The sequence below is a fragment of the Symphalangus syndactylus genome, chromosome 8 (assembly GCF_028878055.3).
Source record: "Symphalangus syndactylus isolate Jambi chromosome 8, NHGRI_mSymSyn1-v2.1_pri, whole genome shotgun sequence".
Taxonomy (NCBI): Eukaryota; Metazoa; Chordata; class Mammalia; order Primates; family Hylobatidae; genus Symphalangus; species Symphalangus syndactylus.
In genome coordinates this window covers 35,654,439-35,681,914 of record NC_072430.2, presented here as the reverse complement: position 1 = coordinate 35,681,914, position 27,476 = coordinate 35,654,439, and the positions used below count along the sequence as shown (strand labels likewise).

Here is a 27,476-nt window from a genome sequence, read left to right as displayed (position 1 = left end):
AGATCCACTTTTTTTAGCTTCCACATATGAGGGAGAACATGTGGTGTTTAACTTTCCCTTCCTGGCTTATTTCATTTAACATAATGTCCTCCAGTTCCATCCATGTTGCTGCACATGACAGGGTTTCATTCTTTTTTTTTTTTTAATCACTGAATAGTATTTTATTGTGTATATATACCACATTTTCTTTATCCATTCACTGAAATTTATTCCTAGGTATTTTATTTTTTGTAGCTATTTTAAATGGTTTTCTTTCTTAGCTAGTTCATTGTGTATAGAAACACTACTGATTTTTTATATTAATTTTGTATTCTGCAACTTTACTGAATTCATTGATTGATTAATTCTAAGAGTTTTCATAGAGTCTTTAGTTTCTTCTCCATATAAGATCATGTCATTTTCAATGTCTCCTTTCTAATTTGGATGCCCTTTATTTCTGTTTCTTGACTAATTGCTCTGGCTAAGACTTCCAGTACCATATTGAGTAAGTCTGGTGAGAGTGGATATCTTACCTTGTTGCAGTTCTTAAAGAAAAGCTTTTAGCTTTTCCCTGTTCCATAAAGACCTTAGCTGTAGTTTTGTCATATATGGCCTTTATTGCGTTGAGGTACTTTCCTTCTATACCTAATTTATTAAGATTTTTCCATCATAGAGGGATACTGAATTTTATCAAAAGCTTTTTCTGCATCTATTCAGATGATTATATGGTTTTGTTCTTCATTCTGTTGCTGTGATGTATGACATTTATTAATTTGCATTTGTGAAACCATCCTTCTGTTCCTAGAATAAATCCCATTTGATCATGGTGTATTATCTTTTTGATATGTTATTGGATTTGGTTTGCTGGTATTTTGTTGAGGATTTCTGTGTCTATGTTCATTGGGGTATTGGCCTGAAGTATTCTTTTATTGTGTGTTCTTGTCTGGTTTTGGTATCAGGGTAGCTGGCCTTACAGCATTAAGAGAGAGTTATAGAATATATAGAATGAGTTAGGAAGAATTCCCTATGGTCAATTTGTTGAGGTAGTTTGAGAAGAAGTTATATTACTTCTTCTTTAGATGTTCAGTAGAATTCAGAATGTTAACACCATCTGGTCCTGGACTACTTTTTGTTGGAAGACTTTTTATTACTGATTCAATCTTGTTTCTTATTATTGGTCTGCTCAGGTTTTCTTTTCTTTCTTCTTTTTTTTTTTTTTTGACATGCTTCTATTACAGAGGATGTTCAGGTTTTCTATTTCTTCTTGGTTCAATCTTTTTAGGTTGTTTGTGTCTAGAAATTTATCTGTAACCTCTAGGTTTTTAAATTTATTGGTATACAGTTGTTCATTGTAGTCTGTATGATCCTTTGTATTTCTGTAGTATTCGTTGTGACATCTCCTTTTTCTTTTCTGATTGTATTTATTTAGGTCTTCTCTCTTTTTTCTTAGTTATTCTTGCTAATGCTTTGTTGATTTTGTTTATCTTTAAAAAAACAGCTTTTGGTTTTGTTGAATTTTTAGTCTCCATTTTGTTTATTTCTGCTATTTTTATTATTATTTCATTCTATGAATTTTGGGTTTGGTTCTTGCTATTCTAATTCCTTGAGGTGCATTTTTCAGCTATTTGGAATCTTTCTACTTTTGTCATATAGGCATTTATTGTTATAAATTTGCCTCTTAATACTGCTTTTCCTGTGACCCATAAGTTTTGGTATGTTGTGTTTCTATTTTTATTTGTTTCAAGGGATTTTAAAATTTCATTCTTAATTCCTTCACCCATTGGTTGTTCAGCAGTACGTTATTTAATTTCCGTATCTTTTTATAGTTTCAAATGTTCCTCTTGTCATTGATGTCTGGTTTTATTCTATCATGACTAGATAAGATACCTGATATGATTTCAATTTTTAAAAATTAAAAAAAATTTTTTGAGACTTGTTTTCTGTCCTAACATATGGTCAGTCCTGGAAAATGTTCCATGTGCAGATGAAAAGAATGTATATATCTATATAGATAGATATAGATATAGATATACATATAGATATAGATATAGACATTTTTTTTAAGATGGAATCTCGCTCTGTTGCCCAGGCTGGTGTGCAGTAGTACAATCTTGGCTCACTGCAGCCTCCACCTCCTGAGTTCAAGCGATTCTCCTGCTTCAGCCTCCAAAGTAGCTGGGACTACAGGTACGTGCTGCTGCACATGGCTAATTTTTGTATTTTTTTTAGTAGAGTTGGGGTTTTACCATGTTGGTCAGGCTGGTCTTGAACTCCTGACCTCAAGTGATCCACCTGCCTCGGCCTCCCAAAGTGCTGGGATTTCAGGCGTGAGCCACCATGCCCCAAATAATGTATATTCTACAGCTGTTGGTGAAGTATTCTGTAAATGTCTGTTAGGTCCATTTGGCCTACGGTACAGTTTAAATTGGATGTTTCTTTAATAATTTTCTTTCTAGATGATCTGTCTAATGTTGAGAGTGGGGTTTTAAAGTCCCCAGTTATCTATAGTGGAGTCTATCACTCCCTTTAAATCTAATATTTGCTTTATATATCTGTTGGGTGCATATATATTTACAATTGTTATATTCTCTTACAGAATTGGTTCCTTTATTAAGATATAATTAATGTCATTCTTTTTTTCTTTTTACAGCTTTTGACTTGGAGTATGTTTTATCTAATGTAAGTATAGCTACTCCTGCTCACTTTTGATTTCCGGTTACATGGGGTGTCTTTTTCTGTCCCTTCACTTTCAATTTTTGTGTGTCTTCACTGGTGAGGTGAGTTTTTTTTAAGTAGCATAAAGTTGGGTCTTGTTATCAATTGTTTTAATCAATTCCTCCAGTCTATATGTTTTAAATGGGGAATTTAATCCATTTACATTCAAAGTTATTATTGGTAGGTGAGGACTTACTTCTGTCATTTTATTGATTGTTTTCTGGTTTTTTTGTTTTTTGTTTGTTTGTTTTTTGAGATAGTCTCGCTCTGTCGCCCAGGCTGCAGTGCAGTGGTGCAATCTTGGCTCACTGAAAGCTCTGCCTTCCGGGTTCAGGCCAATCTCCTGCCTCAGTCTCCCGAGTAGCTGGGACTACAGGCGCCCGCTGCTACGCCCAGCTAATTTTTGGCTAATTTTTTGTGTTTTTAGTAGAGATGGGGTTTCATTGTTAGCCAGGATGGTCTCGATCTCCTGACCTCGTGATCTGCCCGCCTTGGCCTCCCAAATTGCTGGGATTACAGGTGTGAACCACTGCTCCCGGCCCTGTTTTCTGGTTGTTTTATATGTCCTTTGTTCCTTACTTTCTTTCTTATTGTTTATTTTTGCAGTTGGTTTTCTATAGCAATAAGGTTTTCTATAGCAATAAGCTTTGATTCCTTTCTTTCTCCTGCATGTAGGTAAATAATGGTGGTAGTTGTGTTTTCACTTCCAGATATAAGATACCCTTGAGGGCCGGTCTGGTGGTGATAAATTTCCTTAGTTTTTTTCTTGCCTATGAAAGATTTTACTTCTCCTTTATTTTAGAAGGATAGCTATGCTAGGTATAATATTTTTGACTGGCCGTTTCTTTTTCTTTTAGTACTTTGAATATATTATCCTATTCTCTTCTGGCCCATGAGGTTTCTGCTGAGAAATGCTTTGTTAGTTTAATTGAGATTCCCTTATATGTGTCTTGATGTTTTTCCTTTAATGTGCCTTGGAGAGGATCTGTTTGGGGTTCTTTGATCTTCCTGAACCTAGATCTCTGTCTCTCTCCCAAGAATGTTTCTTTTGATTATTTTATCAACTATCTTTTGCGCACCTTTTCTCTTTTTTTCCTTCTGGAATGCCCATGATACCCATAAATTCTGTGTACTTTCTTCATTCGTTTTTATTCTTTATTCTTTATCCCTTTTTTTTAATGGTCTGCGTATGTTATTTCAAAATACCTGTCTTCAGGTTTAGAAATTCCTTTCTCTGGTCTAGTCTGTTGTTTAAGCTCTTAAGCATATTTTATATTTCATTCATTGAATTCTTCAGCTCTTGGATTTGTTTGCTGCTTTTTATGATATCTATCTTTTTGTTGAATTTCTCATTCAAATAATAAACTGATTTTTGTGATTTCATTAAACAGTCTATCTGTATTCTCTTGCATCTTATTGAGTTTAAGATTATTATTTTGAATTCTTTTTCTGTCATTTCATATTTTTTATTAGAGTCTGTTACTAGAGAAGTATTGTTTTCCTTTAAAGTGACATGTTTCTTTCCCCTTTTCATGGTTGATGTGTTCATACATTGATTTCTACACATCTGGTGGAAAAGTTATGTTTTCCAGTTTCATGAAGAAAGCTTCATAGGGAAACACTTATTTGTACCAATAAACCTTTGGGTGTCAGTTCAGTGAGGTGCATTGACCTTGATTCTAGCTATGTACAGTAGTGTACTCTCCATTTAGTCTCTTCAGCTGTAATCCATACTAGTGGCATTTGTGTGTTTCTCAGTGGTCTAGGCTGAGAGAGTCTGTGATAATGACGTGGCTTTGCCAGAGTTGGGCTTCCCAGACTGTTTCTCAAGCCTGGTGTGTGTGTGTGTATGCACACAGTGGGTCAGCCAACTTGGGGTTTGGCTCACCGTGGTTTAGGTCACAGGGTTGTTACCCTGGCTGGGAACATGCACACATGGTTGCTCAGTTGGCCTTGGGGTGTGCCTGCCAGGAATGGTTTGTGGGACTTTTTTTTTTTTTCACATCTGCAACATATTTATTTTTTAAAGGAATGGATTTTGAGAGAAAACAATGTGGGGCAGAAGTATGGAATAGAAAATAAATACAAATGTAGGCTATTTTGCTAATTGTTTTATAACCACAACAAGCTAGTACAGAGAATGCCCTGTACAAAACACAACAAAGGTTCAAACATCGAGGAGTTCCCTTAGCAAGGCTGAAAATTTCAGTCTCTGGTATTTGGAATTTAGGCTGCAGTCCTTGTTTTTGGGTGGATCACTGGGTGTGTGGCACAGTCCATGCATTTAACCAGATTTGAACAGAGGAATGGCCACTTGGCCCAGGTAGAAGTAGATGAAGTGTTTGGTTTCACGTGTCACGTAACTGCTTAAGCTCCTCCCCACGATGCAATGTCAGGTGGGATTGTACTTCTTGTCACATTCCTTCTTGATATGAGCCGCAATGTTCTTCTCTATGTTGTATTTCTCCAGCGCCTGAGTAGCGCACTCCACTGAGTTCTGTTGCATCTCTTCTGACATGTCCGCATTTTTTTATCATGGCCTTTCGGTCGCACATGGTTACCATGGAGAAAGGGGCTGGCCGACTGCAACGGTCTTCTGGGAGGTGCCAGCACAGCTCAGGCCTGGCTGGAGCTGCCGTTGCTACCAAAGCCGTGGTGCATCTCGGTTTGTGGGACTTTCTTCAGCCCAGGGTATGGGCACACAGCTGCTTGGCTGACCTGGTGATGTGTCTGCCAGGGGTGACCCACAACATGCTTTCTTTGGTTTAGGATGCAGGCATAAAGCTGCTTGGCTGGTCTAGGGTGTGTCTGCTCTGGGTGATTCACGGAGTTTCTTAGGCCCAGGACACAGCTGCCCAGTTTCTCAGTTGGCCTGGGGCATGTTTGTTGTGGGTGGTCCCTGAGGTTTCTCAGGCTCAAGGCATGATCACATGGCTTCTTGGCTGGTGTGAGTGCACATCTGCTGAGGATGGTCCAGGGGGCTGTTCCTCTGGCTCAGAATGCTGGTACACAACTGTTTGATTGGCCTGTGGACATGGCTGCCATTGGCGGCCCATGGGGCTGATTTTCACGCCAAGGATGTAGGCACAAGTCTGCTTGGCTGGCCCAGGGGCACGTCTGCTGGGGGTGGCCTGCAGGTTATTTCTCAGATCCAGGGCATGGGTGTATGACTGCTCTGCTGCCTGGGTTGGGCACAAGGCTATTTTTCAGACCTATGACATATCTGCATTGCTCCTCAAATGGCCTGGGGGCATTTCTGTGGGTGGTGGCCCATGAGATTGTTTCGTAGGCCTGGGCAAGGAGCACAGGACTGCTTAGTCAGCTTGTGGTTGTGTCTACTACAGGCAGCCTGCAGGGCTGTTTCTCAATCTAGGACACGGACACACAGCTGATCAGTTGTCCTGGGGGATGACTGTCAGGGGTAGCCCACAGGGCTGTTTCTCAGGTCTGAGATTCAAGTGCATGGCTGCTCAGCTGGCTCAGGGGCACGCCCACAAGGGGCAGCCTGCGGAGCTGCTTTTTAAGTCCGGGATATGGGCTCTTGGCTGCTTGGCTGCCCTGGAGACGTGCCACCAGTAGTGACCTATAGGACTCTTTCTTAAGCTCTTATCGGAGACACAGGCCCACTGGGCAGGTCAGGAGCATGACTACTGGGGGCAGGGGTGCTGCAGGGCTAGTTCTAGTGTAGCCACTCTGCTGGCTTGGGGCATCTCAGCTCCCATATGTGGGAGGACACACACTGGTTTGGCTAGCTCATGGACAGTTTGCCCTGGGCGAGACTGGCAGACTGTTTCTCTAGCTGGATGTATGGTGGTGGGAATTGGTTTCCCTGCTTTGCAGGACCAGAGTTACAGCTGATCCTAGGCCCAAGCTCTGCACAGCTAGGGCTGTGGCATCCAGCTACCCTTGTGGGCTTGGCGTAATGAAAATGGAGCCCCAGTGCTGGGGTGGCTGCTGACCCTGGGAGGAGGGTGCACTTCACAGGTGGCTCTGCTGTCAAGATGGGGCTATGCTGCAGCAGCTTCGCTCACAGGGAGTGGGTGGGGGTGGGGAGTGCACACCTTACACTCCTAATCCAAGGCAGTGCAGCTGCATGAATTCCCAGCAGCTCTCCAAACTGGGCTCAGGGCTTGTGAGAACTGTGGGGTTCTCCTGTAGAAAGTACTATGGGTGTTTGTCAAGACAATGAAGGCTGGTGGGGATCTGCTTACCTTTTCTCCACAACAGGAAGTCCCTCCTGTCTTCAGGCCAATCCAATTTTGGAAGAGCAAATGGGGCTGTAGAGGCCAGGTGCCTCCATGCTGCTCTTCCAGACTTCTATCACTGAAGATTCATCCCACTCCCCAACTGTACTCCAGTGCTCTCCCTTCGACACTCCAGTCAAAGTGAGCTGTTTATTCATTGCCTTGGGCTTTTCTTGTTGGGAGGGACAAGCAGCAGGTGTCTCTAGTCAGCCATCTTGCTGACATTACTCCTGGCTCCAATTGTCTTTTTTTTTGAGATGGAGTCTCGCCTTGTTGCCCAGGCTGGAGTGCAGTGGCGCAATCTCAGCTCACTGCAACCTCTGCCTCCCGGGTTCAAGTGATTCTCCTATCTCAGCCTCCCGAGTAGCTGGGATTACAGACGTCTGCACCATGCTCGGCTAATTTTTTGTATTTTTTTAGTAGAGATGGGGTTTCACCATGTTGGCCAGGCTGGTCTTGAACTCCTGACCTCAGGTGATCCACCTGCCTCGGCCTCCCAAAGTGCTGGGATTACAAGCATGAGCCACCATGCTCGGCCCTGGCTCCAATTCTTTACCCCTCCCTAAGTGCATACTCTTTCCTTGTGACTCCATAGTACACTAAATAGGTGGAGTATGTTTTCCTACCTCTTTATTCTGGGTCTGGCCATGTAACTTGATTTGGCCAATAGAATGTGGGAGAAGTGATAGTGTGCTTTTTTTTTTTTTTTTTGAGATGGAGTTTTGCTCTTTTTGCCCAGACTGGAGCGCAATGGCGCAATCTCAACTCACTGCAACCTCCGCCTCCCGGGTTCAAGCAATTCTCCTACCTCAGCCTCCCAAGTAGCTGGGATTCAGGCATGTGCCACCATGCCCGGCTAATTTTTTGTATTTTTAGTAGAGATGGGCTTTCACCATGTTGGTCAGCTGGTCTCGAACTCCAGTCCTCTGGTGATCCACCTGCCTCAGCCTCCCAAAGTGCTGAGATTACAGGTGTGAGCCACCGCACCTGGCCAGATAGTGTGCCATTTTTAAGCCTAGGCCTCAAAAGCTTTATGTGTTTCCACTCTCATTCTTCCCCATGAAAGTGACCAGACAAGCCTTCTGGTTCCTAGAGGAGGATGAGAGACACATAAAGCAGATCTGTCCTAGCTTAGATGCCCCAGCCATGCATGGCCTGGAGCAGAGCTGCCTGCCAACACTTAGACACCAGAGTGAGCCCAGTCTAGGTCAGCCAACCTCTAACAGACTCACAGATGTGTGACCTATAGTAGAGAAATAACTGTTTTGTAAGCTACTGAGATGTGGGGTGATTTGTTACACAGAAATAGCTAACTGATATAAAATATAAGGCATCAAACATAGAACATGGCATATGGTCATTACTCAATTGATATTAGTGTTCCAGTTATTATGGTTATGTCACAAATTACCCCCAAAATTATTGGCCTAAACAACCAGTTATTAAGCTCACAGATTATGTGGATTGGCAATTTGGATAGGGCACAGAGGGAATGGCTTGTCTCGGTTCTTTGGTATCTGGTGCCTCAGCTGGAAGACACTGAGTCTGAGGGCCGAATCATCTGCAGGTTCACGTACTTACGTGTTTTGGTTGATTCGGGCTGTCAGCTGAGACTTTCGCTGGGACTGTCAACTGGAACACCTACATGTAGCCTCTCCATGTGGCCTGGGCTCCCTCACACATGATGGCTGAGTTCCAAAGGTGAATGTCCTAAGAGAGAGCCAGGCAGAAACTATATCCTTTATGACCTAGACTTGGAAGTCACATAGCATCACTTCTACTATACTTTCTCAGTTGAAACAGACATAAACCAGTCATAACCCAGATTAAAGAGATGGGAAAGAGACCCCACCATTTGATGGCAGATAGAAGAAATAACATGTGAAACTGAAAATATTGCTGTTCATTGCATTCATTTTGGGAGAACACAGTCTGCCATAGTTAGGCACTTTTATTATTTCTACTATTCTTGTCAAACAGATATACTGATTTTCTCTAAATCCACCACTTACACTTAATTCTGCCTCCTTTATTACATCATAGTGTTCTCTCTACTTGGAATGTACTTCCTTCCTTCACGCTGCCTTGCTCTGCCTTTTGAAGTGGCACCCTTTCCTTCAAGAGCTAGCTGAAAGCACATCCTTTCTCTCAGTCTTTCCCCTGGTTGTAAGAGGTAATTTGATTTCTCCCTGCATTTCCAAAATCCATAATTTTAGCACTATTTATTTAGCACTTGTTATCTATACCTTGCATTATACATTGTCTTCTTCTCTTTTTTTTTTTTTTTTTTTGAGATGGAGTCTCGCTCTGTTGCCCAGGCTGGAGTGCACTGGTGTGATCTCAGCTCACTGCAACCTCCGCCTCCCGGGTTCAAGCAATTCTCCCTGCCTCAGCCTCCCGAGTAGCTAGGATTACAGGCGCCCACCACTACGCCCGGCTAATTTTTGTATTTTTAGTAGAGATGGGGTTTTGCCATGTTGACCAGGCTGGTCTTGAACTCCTGACCTCAAATGAGCCGCCTGCCTCGGCCTCCCAAAATTCTGGGATTACAGCCGTAAGCCACCATGCCCGGCCTACATTATCTTCTTAAATGTAATTCATTTTGAGGGCAAGAAAGACAATATTTTCAAGTTTTAATGTGTACTGCTTAGTAGTTAAGACTAATTATTTTGCTAATCTTAAGAATTCCCTAGGCCGGGCGCCATGCCTCACGCCTGTAATCCCAGCACTTTGGGAGGCCGAGGTGGGCAGATCACAATGTCAGGAGTTCGAGACCAGCCTGGCCAACATAGTGAAACCCCGTCTCTACTAAAAATTAGCCAGGCATGGTGGCACATGCCTGTAGTCCCAGCTACCCAGGAGGCTGAGGCAGGAGAATCACTTGAACCCAGGAGGCGGAGACTGCAGTGAGCTGAGATCACACCACTGCACTCCGGCCTGGGTGACAGAGTGAGACTCCGTCTCAAAAAAAAAAAAAAAAAAAGAATTCCCTAAATGATTTTTGTTTTTGTTGATGAGGGTAATATTATAGAGTGGCCAAGAATACTGTGGTCTCATGACAAATGCAGCTTTATAAGCAAAGGTGAAATAGTCATTGCTGGAATATGCAGATGTGGCCCAGCCTCCCAAAGTCATTCCTAGGAACATTTCTGTATGTACTTGCTTACAATAGACATATTACCTTTTCCTAAAGTTTCAAGATTAAGGATGTGCTCATTCTCCGTAGGGCCTTTCTTCATTCCCTCTTCACTGGTTTTGGTTTTCCATTTGTTGCTCCTCTTTTTTTCCTCTCAAATACCTTATTGTTTCCCACAGGCTTATCTGTTTTCTTACCCTTTATTGATACTGGGATTAAAATGAAATAGCAGAACATTCCATCACTGCCCCTATATTTTCTAACATATGGATTCATGTTTCCATAAATTCTATGCATCTAATATTTTCATGCACATCTTTAAAGAATAGATCTCCACAAGCTCATAATTTGGGTACCAGCTATAGAACTGAAGATGTCATATACTGTTGTGTAGTTTTCACACTGCATAAAAGGACTCTTTTATAAAGGCAGAGATGAAATCCAGCTTTTTTTTTTTTTTAGACAGAGTCTTGCTCTGTCACCCAGGCTGGAGTGCAGTGGCATGATCTCGGCCCACCACAGCCTCCACTTCCCAGGCTCAAGGGATACTCCCACCTCAGCCTCCTGAGTAGCTAGGACTACAAGCATGTGCCACCATGCCTGGCTAATTTTTGTATGTTTTGTAGAGATGTGGTTTCACTATGTTGCTTAGGCTAGTCTCAAACTCCTAGGCTCAAGCAATCTGTTAACCTTGGCCTCCCCAAAGTGCTGAGATTACAGGCATGAGCCACTTGGCCCAGCAAAATCCACCTCTTGATCTACCTGCAATATTCTCTATGTTCTGGTGTGGAGCTTTGTCAGCCAGAAAGTGGGGTGCCCTTTTGTAACTCAAACAAAGAGGTCAAGTGTGTTGCTCTTGGCTCTGACGGTAGATTTGCTATCAAAACTGTCTTCTGAATGGGTGCTTCTAGAGGGTTGGGACCATATCTCATTTATCTCTATGTCCTTTCAACCTTATGGGGGGCTTAGAGACATTTATTGAATTACTACTGTATTGCTCTGCAATTATTCCTAAAGATGACAGAGTGCTCCGAAGATACTAGTTATAACTGTCACCTGAAATGGAATTGACTCACTCACAACCTTCCTGTAGGTGGCAGAAAACCAGAGGGCTTAAAACCATGAGAGCTTAAACAAAGATTAGAAGCAGAGATAAAGACAGTAAGTTCCACCATTATCTTTATGACTGATGGGCAAATAAACTGACCTTCTGTGCTTGTTTTTTTTTTTTATATATACCTGTAAAATGAGGATATTTACAGGTATAAAATGTTTAGTAACCCTCCTTTGTAGGGTTATTACAAGGATTAAATGAAGTAATGCATATAAAACAAAGCAGAGTGCTGGCCATTGCTGCTGTCACTGTTGAGTAATGTAGAGGAAAGCACATTGAGCTACAAAGGAACTCACCGGCTAAATGTTAAGTATGTAAAATTTATTTGATAAGAGGTTTTATAGTGGAATGTATGTATTTTGTGCCTTATGTTTAATTAGAAGAAATAAAATGTGTTAAGAGGAGAGACTAGTTAGAAGGAAGGCTCTTGCTCTGTCTTGCTCTGTCACCCAGGCTGGAGTGCAGTGGCATGATCTCGGCCCACTACAAGTTACTGTGATGATGAGGATGATGCTTATTGTTCCGAAGGTCAACTTTTGGAGGTACTGTCTCCATATCTATCAGAGCACATTAAAAATACTTCTAACTAGAAACAAGTACTTCCAAAAATCTACTGCCAAGATCTAGAGGATTTTGTATTTTGTATATATCAGTTACTGCTGTTCCTAGTTCTCTCTTGTCTGAGGTGGGATTCCAGAGGTAACACTGTTGGGAAGCTGAATTAGCTTTGCCATCATTGAAGCATTAAATGGTTTATAAAGAAAATGTCTCAGAGCACAGATAACTCAATTCTGGGTTGCAGAGATGAAAAAAGCATTGCCTTCAAAATTCCATCCCTATTTGACCATGCTACCTTGCCTCAGAGAACATTCCCCGATGGAAGCACTATCTGCCTGCAAGTAGAAATCCCATTACTTGAATATTTTTGGAAAGGGGTCAAGGACCTTGAGTAGAAATGAGGTCCTTGCATTCATTTAGAAGTAAGTCTTCACCTTTGTGGCATGTCCTGGGGTTTTCCTCTTATTTTTCTTTGGTTATGCAGCTTTCAATTTTTTAAAAATGTTTTTATTGACAAGTCACAGACTTTCTTGTTAGCTTTTCCTAACTCAATTCTGGGTTGCAGAGATGAGAAAAACATTGCCTTCAAAATTCGATCCCCCATTTGACCATGCTGCCTTGACACAGAGAACATTCCTCAATGGATGCATTGTCTACCTGAAAGTAGAAATCCCATTACTTGAATATTTGTGGAAAAGGGTCAAGGACCTTGAGTAGAAACGAGGTCCTTTCATTCATTTAGAAGTAAGCGTTGGCCGAGGGTGGTGGCTCACACCTGTAATCCCAGCACTTTGGGAGGCCAAGATGGGCAGATCACAAGGTCAAGAGATTGAGACCATCCTGGCCAACATGGTGAAATCCCGTCTCTATTAAAAATACAAAAATTAGCTGGGCATGGTGGTGCGCACTTGTAGTCCCAGCTACTTGGGAGGCTGAGGAAGGGGAATCACTTGAACCCAGGAGGCGGGAGTTGCAGTGAGCCGAGATCACGCCACTGCACTGCAGCCTGGGTGGCAGAATGAGACTCCATCTCAAAAAAATAAAAGAAGTAAGTGTTCACCTTTGTGGGGTGTCTTGGGGTTTTGCTCTTATTTTTCTTTGGTTATGCAGCTTTTAATTTTTTTTAATGTTTTTATTGACAAATCATAGACTTTCTTGTTAGCTTTTTCTAAACTGAGCAGCAGACTGATGTCTTGGGTACTCATCAAGTTCATAATTTAAAAATCTTAAGAAAGGATATATTGGTATAGAACTTTTTATATGGTATTTTGGTAGCAAAATAGCAACTTTTTAAGAAAAACATCAGGGTTTTTGATAGGCTACTTATAGGATAAACATGACCAGTTTCCGCATTTCTAAATCATTGATTCTTTTTCCTTTGTTCCACCATTCAGTCTGGTCACTAAGTGCTTGCAGTCTTCCTTTGCATGGAACCTTTCTTTTTCATTGCAATTGTCATTCCCTTATTAGAAGTTGTGATATTGTAAAATAAATATTGGGCCTTCTTCCTGTTTCCTGACATACAGCTTCTAAAACCCTTAGAATATGGACTGTTAAGGGTATCTTTTAGGTGCTAATGATATGACTGGTGGCTGGCGGCCCCTAGATAGCTTCAGAGTGGGGTCTGGTTACTGGAAAGACTGAGGCATGATTAGAGGGTTGAGACTTTCAGCCTCATACCCCGATCTCAGAGGGAGGGAAGAGGGGCTGAAGGTTGAGTTGATCACCAAAGGCCAACGATTTAATCAATCATGCCTGCATGATGAAACTCCCATAAAAACCTAAAAGGACTGGATTCAGAGAGCTTCTAGGGAGCTGAACATGTGGAGGTTTCTGTAGGGGCATGACGCTCTGCCCTCCTTCTCCCACACTTTGCCCCATACATCTCTTCCATCTGGTTATTTATCTGTATCCTTTGTAATATTCTTTATAAAACATGAGAAAACAGTGTTTTTCTGGGTTCTGTGAGCTGCTCTAGGAAATTAATTGAAACCCAGCAAGGAGTACTAAAAACCCCTATTTATAACCAGTTAGTCAGAAACAAGCACAGGCCACAATCCATGGCATCTGAAGTGGAGGGCATGTTGGGGACTAAGCCCCTCAACCCGTGAGATATGATGCTATCTATCTCCAGGTAGATAGTGTCAGAATTGCCTGTTCACTCCAGGTGGATCATGACCTGGAGGACACCCGGCTGCTGTCCGCTAGAGAATCTGCTGCAGAATCCACTGCAGAATTGCTTGATTTCTGGCGAAAAACTCCCACACACCTGGTGCCAGAAGTGCTGAGTGACTGTGTGAGAGTAGAGAACAGGAAAAATATGTCTTGTGTTGTTTTTTTCTATTTCTAGAGTTGGTGTCAGAACTGTTGCATTGAGGAACCGAGTAAGAATGGGGAAAAGTACTTTGGTGTTTTTCCTATTTCTCCTTACAGAAGTGTACTGAGTAAAAGGGGATGGATTTTTTACTGCTAGCAAATTAGAAGGAAACATGCTTGCAGCACTCCTGACAGCACTAACCTTGGAGCTGCAAAGAGAAAGAAAAGCAACAGTAGGGAGAAGGCTTTCCAGACTGCAGATCCCCAGTAATGGAAGCAGGGGATTGACTTCAAGCGATTACAAGCAAGTTTTATTGGAATGCAAAATTAAATTTCAGTCATTTTTAATTGCATATTGATTTGTGTTTGCCGATTCATATTATTTTTGGTGTACTTTGCCACACACGGAGAAAGCCAATTCTCTTAATTAACTATTGCTTTTTTAATCAGGAGGACAAATCTAATAAATACAAAACATTAAAAAGCAGCACACAAGTATTAAAGGCAACCAATGAGATATGCAATAGGAGTGTGGGCAAAAAGCAATCGACCTAGGCAGATAGAATTGGAGACTGTTTCAGATCTCTAAGATATGTCCCTTTCTCTGCCGCTGCCACCAGGTTAGTCTAGGCTCTCAGGACTTCATGCCTGTTAGTGAAGAAGAGAAGAGATGAGAGAGGGTAAAGGAGGGGGGAGGAAAAGAGGGGAGAGGAGGTCATGACCCAGTGGGTTTGCTTTCCATAGGTGGAGAATAGATTGTATCCTGTTCCTGTCCATTGACCTAGACTGTGGCAGGGCAGGAAACTATAGGTATTTGGACCTTAATGCTTTCTGAAAATTTTATCTGTAACTTTTGAGACCGCTAAGAAAATTGTGAGTTTTTGTTAGCTCTTTGTTGGAGATTTAAGGCAGATTTCTCTTCTGTTTGTAAAAATTCTTCAATGGGTCCATGACAGGATAAGATGGAATGAACTAAAAATTACTTTGCGTAATAAAGGTGGCATATAATGGAGACTCATTTTACCTCCCATCAAGTTATTTTGTCTGCCATTCCACTCAGTGGGTCTGTGAAGGATGATGTCAAGTCAGAAACAGTCAATTCACGTTGGTAAAACTCAGAATTTCTAATTGTGTGACTCATTTTACTCACTTCCCCACACTAACCAAGAATTGGAACACATTGTTCAGGTGGCTGGGATTTACTTGGTGATTACTCTGTCAATATCAAGGAAGAAACTGAAAAATTGAGGGCCATAGAACAATAAGGTTTGGCTCGTGTCCCCACTCAAATCTCATGTTGAATTATAATCTTCACTGTTGGAGGAGGGGCCTGGTGGGAGGTGACTGGATTATGGCAGGGGGATTTTCCCCTTGCTATTCTCATGATAATGAGTGAGGTCTCACAAGATCTGCTTGTTTAAAAGTGTGTAGCACTTCCTGCTTAGTGCTCTCTCCTGCTCTACCATGCTAAGACACGCTTGCTTCCTCTTTGCCTTCTGCCATGATTGTAAGATTGTAGGTTTCCTGAGGCCTCCCAGCCATGCTTCCATACAGTCTGCTGAACTGTGAGTCAATTAAACCTTTTTTCTTTATAAATTACCCAGTCTCAGGTGGTTCTGTTTTTTGAGACGGAGTCTCTCTCTCACTCAGGCTGGAGTGCAGTGGCATGATCTTGGCTCACTGCAATCTCTGCCTCCTGGGTTCAAGTGATTCTTGTGCCTCAGCCTCCTGAGTAGCTGGGATTACATGCACGTGCCACCACACCCATCTAGTTTTTGTATTTTTAGTAGACATGGGTTGGCCAGGCTGGTCTTGAACTCCTGGCCTCAAGCAATCAGCCCACCTCAGCCTCCCAAAGTACTGGGATTATAGGCATGAGCCACTGTGCCTGACCTCAGGTAATTCTTTATAGCCTTGTGAGAATGTACTAAAAAATAGAGTAACTTTCATTAAGGAAGACTCCATTAGTCTACTTTATGGGCAATTTATGTTATTTTCAATAGTGTTGACTTTAGAATTTAATCCCCACTAAAGATGAGATTTTCAGAAGAGTTTTCAGTTTTCCTCTGGCAGTTAAAGAGACAATGGTCTGGAACTTGAGGACTTAGCCCATTTACTCAGGCTAGGGCCAAAGGAGAAAGATGTTTGAAAGGGATTTTCTCTGTAAGGTATGTTCAATGAACTTTAGGAGGAATGGGGCTGGGCATGGTGGCTCGCGTCTGTAGTCCCAGTACTTTGGGAGGCCAAGGTGGGAGGATTGCTTGAGCCCAGGAGTTTGAGACCAGCCTGGGCAACATAGTAAGATCCCCATCTCTACCATTAATAAAAATTAAAATTAGCCAGGTGTCACCTGTAGTCCCATCTACTTGGGAGTCTGAGGTGGCAGGGTTACTTGAGCCCAGGAGGTCAAGGCTGAAGTGAGCTGTGATCATGCCACTTCACTGCATCCTGGGTGATAGAGCAAGACTCTGTCTTGAAAAAATTTTTAGAAATAGAAGAAAAATGTCTGATACTCAGTTAAAAAAAAAAAAAAAAAGAAAAAAAACTTGAACAGTCTTTTATTACCAAACTAGCACAGGATTAACTCTAACCCAGCTAACAGCAAAACAGCATCAGTAACAAGATCAAGGATGGAGGTGCAGGAACAATAAAGACTGTCTCCTAAAAAACCAATTGGAGGCCAGGAGCAGTGGCTCACGCCTGTAATCCCAGCATTTTGGGAGGCCGAGGTGGGTGGATCACCTGAGGTCAGGAGTTCGAGACCAGCCTGGCCAACATGGTGAAACCCTGTCTCTACTAAAAATACAAATTATTTTTTATTAGCCGGGCATGGTAGTGCGCACCTATAATCTCAGCTACTTGGGAGACTGAGACAGGAGAATCACTTGAACCTGGCAGGTAGAGGTCGCAGTGAGCCGAGATGGCGCTACTGCACTCCAGCCTGGGCAACAGAGAGAGACTCTGTCTCAAAAAAAAAAATAAGATAGAAAACGAATTGCGAAAATATATACATATTTGCATAAGTATTTTTTTAAAAAACTAAAACTTTTCAATGTTGCTGAAAAAATATCGCAAAGTGATTGCAGTCCACAAAAAAACAGCATTTGGCAGTTCGTGCTGCCTTAAAAACCCCAACTCAAGATAACTCTAGGAGAAGCTCACCCCCGCATTTAAGAAAAATGCCTTTTCTCCTCTTCCTTGTTCAAATTCCACTGCTTATTCCATAAAACAACCGAAGAATAACATGACCCAGGTCACTTTTCTCAGCCCCCGTCTATCTGTTAAGGCTCATACCACGGACTATTCCTTAGGAAACTTCACCTCCCCTACAATCAGGAAATGGAGCCCTGATTTCTGGGCTAGATTTCTGGAAACCTGCAGAACAGCCTCATGCTCCCTTTATGGAGGGGCCTGAGGGCTCCTTAAATGATCAAGGGGGCAGTGTGCCTGGCTGGAACTGGAATGCCAGCCAGGCTGGGAAAAGGGTTCCTTTTTTTTTTTTTTTTTTTTTTTGAGATGGAGTCTCGCTCTGTCCCCCAGGCTGGAGTGCAGTGGCACGATCTTGGCTCACTGCAAGCTCTGCCTCCCAGGTTCACAACATTCTCCTGCCTCAGCCTTCCGAGCAGGTGGGACTACAGGCACCCACTACCACGACCGGCTAATTTTTTGTATATTTTTTTCTAGTAGAGACGGGTTTTCACCGTGTTAGCCAGGATGGTCTTGATCTCCTGACCTCATGATCCGCCTGCCTTGACCTCCCAAAGTGCTGGGGTTACAGGCGTGAGCCACCACGCCCAGCACTGAAAAGGGTTCCTTTCTAAGCAAAAACACCCAAACACCTTGTAACTGGAAGTCTAACCAGGCAAAACCTAGTAGCAGCAGGTACAATACTAGGGCTGTACCAAAAAGTGCAATCTCTCCCCTTAAACATAAAAGTAAAGGTGGTGAAGACAGCCAAGTGAATATTTGACCTCACCTATCTTCTGAGAAGTTTGCATATTTTGGGCTGAAGCCATGTTGCAGAGAAAGACATTTGGTCGAAGAGTAGCCTTTGCTGTATCTAGCTGGATAAAGCTGCCATTCCCGGGCAGCCTGCTTCATGGCTGTTTTAATGGAAGCTTTGCCCTCTTATGCAAAGTACTTAAGAATTAATTCAGAAATCTTCAATTCGACTTCATAAATGACAAATACTTTAACAGCAGCTTCTCAAAAACCACCAGTGGAGACAGACCACCCCTCAGTTGAGGATCACAGCTCCTTCTAGTCTGTGAGCTTCTGGCTGGACTTCTGCAGCAGCTCATTGGTCTTGGAATAAGTGTCTACATCCAAAGAACTCTCTATACTCCAACAAGCAGAAGAGATGAGCCACCTGCAGTACACAGTGCCACCTCCTATCAGTGGCACTGCCCTCCTTCTAAGAGCCCGGAGCAAGAAGACAAGGCCATTCAGTTCGGATTTAGCCAGGACACAACTGCATTGGCAAATGCTCCCAGCCTCTCTCAGAATTGGCTTGATGGATCTGCATAGTGAAGATGGTGAATAGAACACCTTGTTTGGCCCACCCAGATAAATCTCCATGGCCAGGATGATCAAAACCATCTGTCTGTAGGCAGCTCTTCATACACGTTTTCCAAACTAGGCAGAGATCGCACGGGTCTTTGGACACTAAAGCAGCTTCGTGAGCTTGATAGGGTCTGTGATATGGATCCTGTCCCAGGATGACAACCTCCACACCTCCTATGTCACACATCTGGGTCCAGGTGAAGACTTGGTGTTGGGGAGGATAAACAGTGTAATGTTTTCTTTCTTCTGCAACAAATCCCATTTGTTTTACAGAATACAGTTTTCCAAACTCTCCATTGAGGTGTTTCTTCCAACTCTCACCAAAGACCACAGGTACGTTGTGGGCACGACGACATCGGCTCACTGCAACCTCCGCCTCCCAGGTTCAAGCGATTCTCCTGCCTCGACCTCCTGAGTAGCTGGGATTACAGGTATGCACCACCACACCCGGCTAATTTTGTATTTTTAGTAGAGATGGGGTTTCACCATGTTGGCCAGGGCGGTCTCGATCTCTTGACCTCGTGATCTACCCACTTCAGCCTCCCAAAGTGCTGGGATTACAGGCATGAGCCACTGGGTCCAGCCAGCCTACCTTGAATTGACTAAATTATATCTATGACAAATTTAACTAGGATAATTAAGTCATTTGTTAATTTGTCAGCTTATGATCACTAACCATATAAGCTGGGTGATTGGCCTTATATTAATAAGCATTACTTTTCATATGTCTGACTTCATTAAATTTGGCATAGTGACACTTTGTTCAAAATTTTTTTATTCATTTTCATAGCTCAAAAAAGGATATAATCAGTAGAACAACTAAAAACAAAACCTCACCTCTACAGATAGCCAGTGTGTAGACTTTATTACATAGGCACGTATTTAAAAAAAAAAAACCATAAACTGGTTTTACATAAAATTAACCACAATAGTGCAAGAGGTTACACTGAATGAGAATGGATGATGAATGATGGAAAATGCAAGGCTTGGATCAGCTGAATCATTCACTGGAGCTTGGATTCATCCATCCTGACGCACTGAAATTTATTACAGACATTACAAGAATGGAGGGTGAGGAATGGTGCTTCTCTGTCACCGCCTGGCTGAAACACTGATTTTGATTAATCTCTTGAATATGGTAGTTTTCTCCAGGTTCTTTTGTCAAGTAGACATGAAAGTTAAATGAATGCTGGCTTAAGGTCACAGGAGTTCATATCCTTCTCCTCCCTCACCCCTATACTTTAGAACTCTCACACCCAGCAGTTTGCTGTTGGGACCTGACTATACATCTGCTTTCCCAGAATGCTCTTGTAGAATACCACTGGGGTTGCTGATCCAAAGCACATGGAGGTGCAACAGTGCTTAAGGCTTCAGTCACAGTGTGGGGCTAGACAGCATCCCCAACTAGAATTGAGGGTTTGATCTGTGGGGGAACACGAGCAAGCAGGAAGAGGATGCTGGAATTCCTTACTCTGTCCAGTTGGAATTAATCCAACACATCTGACTACCACAAGTACAACCAGAAAAGAAACTAAAATTACACACTCAAAGATACCACAAAAGAGATGCTATTTTGTAGCTTGTACATAGTTTAAAATTTTTTTTTAACTACAATTTGATGTTACTAAGAGACAATGAGGATGCAGAGGGGACTGTCTCTTTTCTCTCATCTGGTTTTGCCATAACTTACGAATAGTCCCAGGATGTTTACTGAGTGTCCTCCTTAATTTTCACAATATTTTATACAAAATGACATAAGACTATATATATATATATACCTCATTGATTATCCTAGCATCCCCAGTACTTGGAGGGTTAGACCTACTTCTGTGTCAAGTAGCACCCAAATCCTAACATCTATTTTGGAGACCTGTCTGTGCCTCTTCACACTAACACCATTGTTCTGATGGATGATGCCAGTGGAACTTCCAAAGAAGCATTCTACCTGATCTTCACCACCCTCTTTGATCCTCTTTTTAAGTCTGTGTGTGGAAGGCAACTACAAAATAGAGGATTTGGAAGGTTGTCTGTTTCTGTTGTCTGGGGAAATGATAAAAAAAAAAAAAATATGAAAAGGAAAAAGATGGACTAGGTGATTTTTCCAATCTTTAAAATTTAAATTTCTTGGTTCTTATAAACATAGGAAGAGTCACTGAAAGGTGGCACCAATGGATATTTTGTAAAATAACCCATAACTTTAGAGCTGGAAAGGACTAGAAGAAACAATTAATCCAACTTCCTCACTTTTTTGTCTCAGGAAACTGAAGCCCAATTGGGAAAACAGCAACTTACTTAACATAGTGATTGTCTCCATGGCTATGTCCTTTAAAGATTCACAGAAACCCCAATTCCCCCTTAATAAATCCCTTATGGCACGCCTGTGAGTGACTTTAAATAAACAATCCTCAATGTCCTCATGTCTAGCCTTTCCTCCCTTTAGGGAAGCTGGCTGCTAACACAGCACCTGACCAGAGTAGACATTTGATAAATATTTGTTGAGTTGAATTAATCCTGCCGTCTATCCCTTTTTACTATGCAATCTTTATTTTTCCTAGAGCTTCTTACTTTTAACTTTAAGAGATGGCTTCTAGTTCAAGTATTTTGAGGCTTGGTACCGAATGCTGGTTTGTCATCTCTCTAGATTTTACTTTTTCATATTGAAATTCTCTTTTAGTCTGTTCTCTTATAGCTTTTGTTACATCCAATGATCATTTGCCTCTCTCCAAGCACTACCAAACTCATTACTGTGGATAGTTTCTGCCTTTACAGTTTTAGAATTGCCAAGTTGAGAGAGACGTTCTTTTTCAATTCTCAAAACAACTAGACTTTCTCCAGCAGATTTGCTAAGGCACACTAGAAGAAATGTAAAAATCTCACATTCTTGTTTTAGTTAATACATGGGAGAATATTACTAATACATACATTTGTTTTCTACATTTGTGGTTGCCTTATACATCTCCTTCACGTTTAATTCCTTATACACATAAATATGAGTCATGATATCTAAAGCCAGTCTCATTTAAACAAGATGAGAAATGGTGATTTGTGGGGAATTAGCACTTAGACCCTGGTAATGTTTAGAAATCATCTTTAGAAACTTGATGACCATGCCCTAATTTTATGTGAAGAGTCATCATTGTTTGAACGGGACTTGGTAGTAAAGTGTGTGAGACAGTGCATTTACAAAATGATATTTTTTTGTGGATTTAATTTTTTGTTACTTTTGTTTGAAATTCCTGTTAAATTGCATTCTGGACATGACCTAAAGCTAGCCTGTCAAACCCTTGGCCCATGACGGTTTTGAATGTGGCCCAAGACAAATTCGTAAACTTTCTTAAAACATTATGCTATTTTGGCCAGGCACGGCGGCTCATGCCTGTTATCCTAGCACTACGGGAGGCTAAGGCGGGTGGATCACCTAAGCTCAGAAGTTCAAGACTAGCTGGCCAACATAGTGAAATCCCATCTCTACTAAAAATACAAAAATTAGCCAGGCATGGTGGCGCATGCCTGTAGTCCCAGCTACTCGGGAGGTTGAGGCAGAAGAATCACTTGAACCCGGGAGGCGGAGGTTGCAGTGAGCCGATGTTGTGCCACTGCACTCTAGCCTGGGTGACAGACTGAGACTCCATCTCAAAAAAAAGAAAAGAAAATGCTATTTTTTGGCCACGTTTATAAAGCTCATCAGCTGTTGTTAGTGTATTTTATGTGTGACCCAAGACAATTCTTCTTCCTATGTAGCCCAGGGAAGCCAAAAGATTGGACATCCCTGACTAAGGTCTAGATATGCTGGAATTAACATATAATCCTCATTTTTAGAAGAGTTAAAGTTACCATTCCAACTGGGATAATTTCTATAAGCAGGTTGGATGGTTAGTGCTTCCTACTTAAACCAATTTAATATTCCCAAGGCTTTTAAGAAAAAACTTCAGCTCATTCTGTTTTCCCACCACTAAACTTATGGTGAAATATATATCACCTCTAAAATCATGATTTTATCTCACAAATTTTGACCTTACTATCTCATATCTCCATCTTACTGTGGTGACAAAATAAATGCACAGTAACGGTCAGCGGTTAGTGCTGGAAGAACAAAGACCTAGTGCATGAAGACTGGTTGTGCACTCTATCAAATGCTTTCTTTTCCTACTGACCACTGAAATGCGCAAGGCTCAGGCTCATAGATCTGTTTAACTTGCAGGAACAAAGCAATCAATCACCGGGACTATGGACAGCATCTATGCTACTATGCTTTGGGGCACAAAAATGTTTTTCAATGTGAATGAGCTACATTGTAGTTCAAATTCAGCAGCATATTAAGTGCCTAAGTGCTGACAGGTTTTATTACTTGACTCTGGAGGCAGGAATAAAAGGAAAGCAAAATTATTTAAGTCCTTCAGGAAATAAAAGCATGCTTGCTGGCTTTATTATGAGTATTTGATGATAAGTAAGGGTTAGGTAGCCTTCGAGTCTCAGGGTCAGTATTCTTTCGGCAAACATTTATTGAATACATACTCATCTTCCTTTATTTCATGAGTATACGTTTGCCCTACCGGCAAGCATTTAAGGTGGCTGAACCCTATTATATTCCAAGCTTTATGCTAGGTGTTGGAAACACAAAAAATTATATACAGTCCTTGCTTTCATGGATCCCATTTCTCAGAAACATAAGTTTCTAGGGGAATAAACTCTTACTCCCAGCCATTGGATTTGAATAGAAATCAGTCTCATTTCAAATAAAAAATATTTTAAATCAAACAATGTTCTCAAGGATTATGAACCCTGCCAATAATGCAGGAAGGCACAGTAAGGGAAGAGCCAAATAGAAAAAATGAAACTGTCCAGATAATATTTAATATGAATGAAATGCAAACTTTTGATAAGGAATAACTAGTACTATGTCTGCAAGAGCAGACAAGGGGGATCTAATGGTCTCCCCACAAAGTGCCTCACATTGTCTTGTCTGACATGTCATAATGAGTACATTTCTTATCTTTTTGCTGTAAAGTCAAAAAGCAGGCCCTAGGCTCAAAAGAAACCACAGCTCTTGATACCACATGATATCTAATTTATGTTCCAAGAGTAATACTATGTACTGGTAAAATGAATTCATTTTTAATATTTTCACATTATTGATAACAAAGATTATTTGTGACCACACAAAAAAATAAAAAGTCCAGGTCCAGGGTGGCAAAAGTAGAATCTGCATATCCACAGGTAATCTGCCCAACTGTTTTCTATGTAGGTTATTACACAGTTAATTTGCCCACTTTTCTATAGAAAACTTCTATAGTTTTCTATAGAAGTTATTTAAACCTAGTAAAACACTCATTACATCTAAAAATATATAGTATTTTTATCCCCAAACCCCTAAATGCTACCCATAATCAGTTTCCTAAAAACAGTAGAGGGAAAACAAATTTGATGAAATTAAGATGTTAGGTTTTTAAAAATTAATAATAATTTGTGGGTCCAGCATGGCGGCTCTCGCCTGTAATCCCAGAGCTTTGGCAGACTGAGGCAGGCTTATCACCTGAGGTCAGGCATTCGAGACCAGCCTGGCCAACATGGTGAAACCCCATACTAAAAATACAAAAACTAGTGGTGCATGGTGGTGGGTGCCTATAATCCCAGCTACTCAGGAGGCTGAGGCAGGAGACTCAGGAGGCAGAGGTTGCAATGAGCTGAGATCACGCCATTGCACTCCAGCCTGGGCAACAAGAGCGAAACTCTGTCTCAACAACAACAATAATAATAATAGTAATAATAATAATAATAATTTGCTTGCAGAATATAGATAGCATAGAAGGGATTTTTCCCAACTCTTGGTTAAAAAAAAAAAAAAACTCCAGGTGCATGTACACAGGAAATGAGAATTTACCATGGTGGGGGGGGCGCGGGGTGGGAAATAAGCTCCAACAAGCAATCCACATGTGATGCTAGCAGATGAGGCAGAGGATCTTGACAGAGTGCTAAGCCTGAGTGACTAAGGAAGGTGCTGGGATGAGCTTCATTTCCCTTGCCAACTCTCCAGTCGACTTAGATGTTCTATGAGGAATCAATCTCAAAAGCCTTCAGTACAACAGGGGAAGAGATATGCTTTGAAATTCCTTGACAAAAACCTCAAAGGAACTCCACTGTATTTCAAAGAGCATGAAAAACCACTTATGAAGAAAAAGACAAAGGAAGTTAGAGAGTCTTATTACTATTGAGACTAAACCTATATTTAGAAGGAATCTTGGTAGACATATAGACCAAATCCAATGTAAGATTCCCTTTCACAGCACGTGGGATAGGTTGTTATTTTAACCGTTGGGCATTCACAGGAACAGGAAATTTTACTAACTTAAGTCTATTCCTCTTTAGAACAACTCTTATTAGAAAATTCTTCCTTATATTGAAGCAAACATTTGTCACCTGTAAAGTTCCTCTTTGTTCTTATTTTTGCCCTTTGAAGCTACACAGAGTAAGTCTAATTCCTCTTCCTTTTTATAGCTCAACAGAAATTTCTAGGCAGCTATTGTATCATTCCCTCCTTGTCTGCATTCCCTTTCCAGCTATACCTTCTGTTCCTTCAGGGAAGCTACTCCCTTGTTCTTGCATCATCAGACCCTTTACAACCCTGGTCACGTGCCTGTGGACACAATCAACTTAATTAATGTCTCTCTTAAAATATGATACCCATAATTGAACTCAACCCTCCATTTAGATATGGACTAGATGGAGGGTTAATAAAAGCATGCAAGGCTTTTATTAACACCAGCTGAATACATTAGCTTTGTGAATAGCCATGATATATTTCTGATTCAACAGTGAACCTCCATTTCTGTAAGGAAATATTTCTCTATAAACTACTGTGAAACCAGGTCTTCCTAACACCGTTCCCATCAACACCACACACATAAACACACATATCCACAAACACACACTCCACTCTGTACTTAGAGGGCTGCATTTTAAAAACCCAGAATATAGGGTTTCTCATTAATGCCTATTCAATCATCCTTTTACTTTCAGTCTTAGTTCAGATATTTCAAAATACTGTAACTATTTCTATATCCCAGTGTCAATACGTATTTAGACTCCAATGATTGTTCATTGAATACATTAATCTTGAATCCATCAGCCAAAAACTGGAGATATTATTCATTTCTGCATCATCTACAAATCCAATAAAGTGTGCTTTCTGTCCCCCCACTGTATTCTTCATGGGAGAAAACACTAAGATACAAATAAGAAGCAGAGGTGAGTAGGAACAGATGAAGGAAAAGAAGATTAATTGTCCCAGAAACAGATGAAGAAAAAGAAGATGGAGTGAGCGTTCTGACTCTTGGAATCAGGATATAATGTTCCCAACATTAGAAAAATACAGCTTTTCCATGTCTCTACCCTAGAGATGCCTTTTCAATCCAATCCAATACTGTGATTATCAAACTCTGAATTTAGGGGGAAAGCTCATTCAAGCTTTAAAAATTTAAAAAAAATTTTTTTTTTTTTAAAAAAACAGCTTTAAAAATTATCTTTGCAGCTTAAATTTCCTATAAAGTTGGGTTAAAGGGACATGCAACTGTCTATTGGTCATGAAGTATAAAAAGAACTCCCAAACGCCCCTTACAAATGCCTCAGGTATTATATATATTTGTTTCAGGAATCAGAAGTGGACTGTATTTTTCAGTGTGAATTTGGGAATTCACTGAGATTGAATCTACCTCTTGAACTGAACATCATCTTATATTTAATGTCTCTTCTCTCCAGAATGAAGAACACTAAGCTTAACTTTGCCTTCCCCTCAACAGCCATTTGCAGAATGTGGGTCCATTCACAGAATTAAAAAGTCTCCTATTGTGCCTTTTTCCATTGTCTGTTGTGACTCAGGATAGCAAATCCTGTGACTGAAACCTTAGAGAGATGGAAAAAGTGTTCCAATCTAAACAGTCTAGAGCCAGGAGGGAAATGTCTTGGAAACTTAACATTTAAAGAATGGAGACACCTCAAAAAGGTCTAGTAAGACCCAAAGAGGAAATTTGTTTTGCACCTTTTCTGAACCTTTTCTAGACAGAGTGAAAGAGATGGATTCTTAATTAACTTCTCAAGACTGCCTTTTCCAGAAACTTACATGAGTGACAGATGAACATCAGAAGAGAATCGTGCTAACACTGATGTGGGAGGTTCTTTTCCTGACTGTAACAGTCACAACAAACCACATACCAGTGCTGTGAGATAAGCAGAGACAAGACAAGGAGGCTTAATTATACAGTAAGCTCCAACAGTCAGGTGAACCACGTGCTTTAGGCATGACCAGAATCAAAGAGCCTCTCCAAAAGCCACCTCTCTCAGGGTTTCCTGGTAAAATATAAGTAACTGCAAACAGAAAGACCTGGTACACTGTTCCCAACATGGAGTGGCCACAGCAGGTATTGACTGAAACTTCAGCTACTCAGGAAGACACCCTATCATGACTCTGGGATCAGGATTCCTTGCCGCAAGGCTTTGTCACTGCACTCCACACTCCTTGGGATTTTCCATTTCATCTCCTTCAAAATTCGGCTTCAAACTCTTTTTTTGCTCAATTTCCACCTGCCAAGAATAGAAGTTGGAGATAAAAATCAAAAAGAAGAGAAAAAGCATGCAAATAAATAAATAAACCAAAACTCCTTAGGTACTTTGAGATTTCTTATAATTTTGCTAACATTTTGGGCTTTAGCCACATTGGAGCTACTGGCCCTGAGTACTCATGTCTCTCTCTTTGCACATGTTCTTTAATTGGTCTATAATTCCCTTTCCCTCATGGTCCACCACGAAAATTCTTATTCTTTGCCTTGTACATTTGGTCAAAGGTCACCCCTTCTGT

At 41.3% G+C, this 27,476-nt stretch overlaps 2 protein-coding genes and 2 pseudogenes across 10 annotated transcripts in view; all 4 read right to left on the bottom strand.

Annotated features, from left to right (window-relative positions):
- GTF2A1 (general transcription factor IIA subunit 1) overlaps window positions 1-8,643 on the bottom strand; it is a 66,803-nt gene extending 58,160 nt beyond the window's left edge. Inside the window, exon 1 of the mRNA XM_055288546.2 lies at window positions 8,520-8,643. The gene's annotated coding sequence lies outside the window, so the exon portion shown is untranslated. The remainder of the gene's footprint in view (window positions 1-8,519) is intronic.
- On the bottom strand, window positions 4,682-5,781 carry LOC129487589 (dynein light chain 1, cytoplasmic-like; annotated as a pseudogene).
- Window positions 8,520-27,476, bottom strand: part of STON2 (stonin 2) — a 190,842-nt gene continuing 171,885 nt past the window's right edge. For 8 of the 9 annotated variants that reach the window (XM_055288542.2, XM_055288538.2, XM_055288539.2 and 5 more), the window contains one exon: window positions 19,383-27,202. In XM_055288542.2, the coding sequence (XP_055144517.1) occupies window positions 27,119-27,202 (84 nt within the window). In that variant the 3' untranslated portion in view covers window positions 19,383-27,118. Of the gene's footprint in view, window positions 8,649-19,382; window positions 27,203-27,476 lie in introns of those variants that run through there. The other variant, XR_010122343.1, reaches the window with a different exon arrangement.
- On the bottom strand, window positions 18,311-18,998 carry LOC129488716 (uracil-DNA glycosylase-like; annotated as a pseudogene).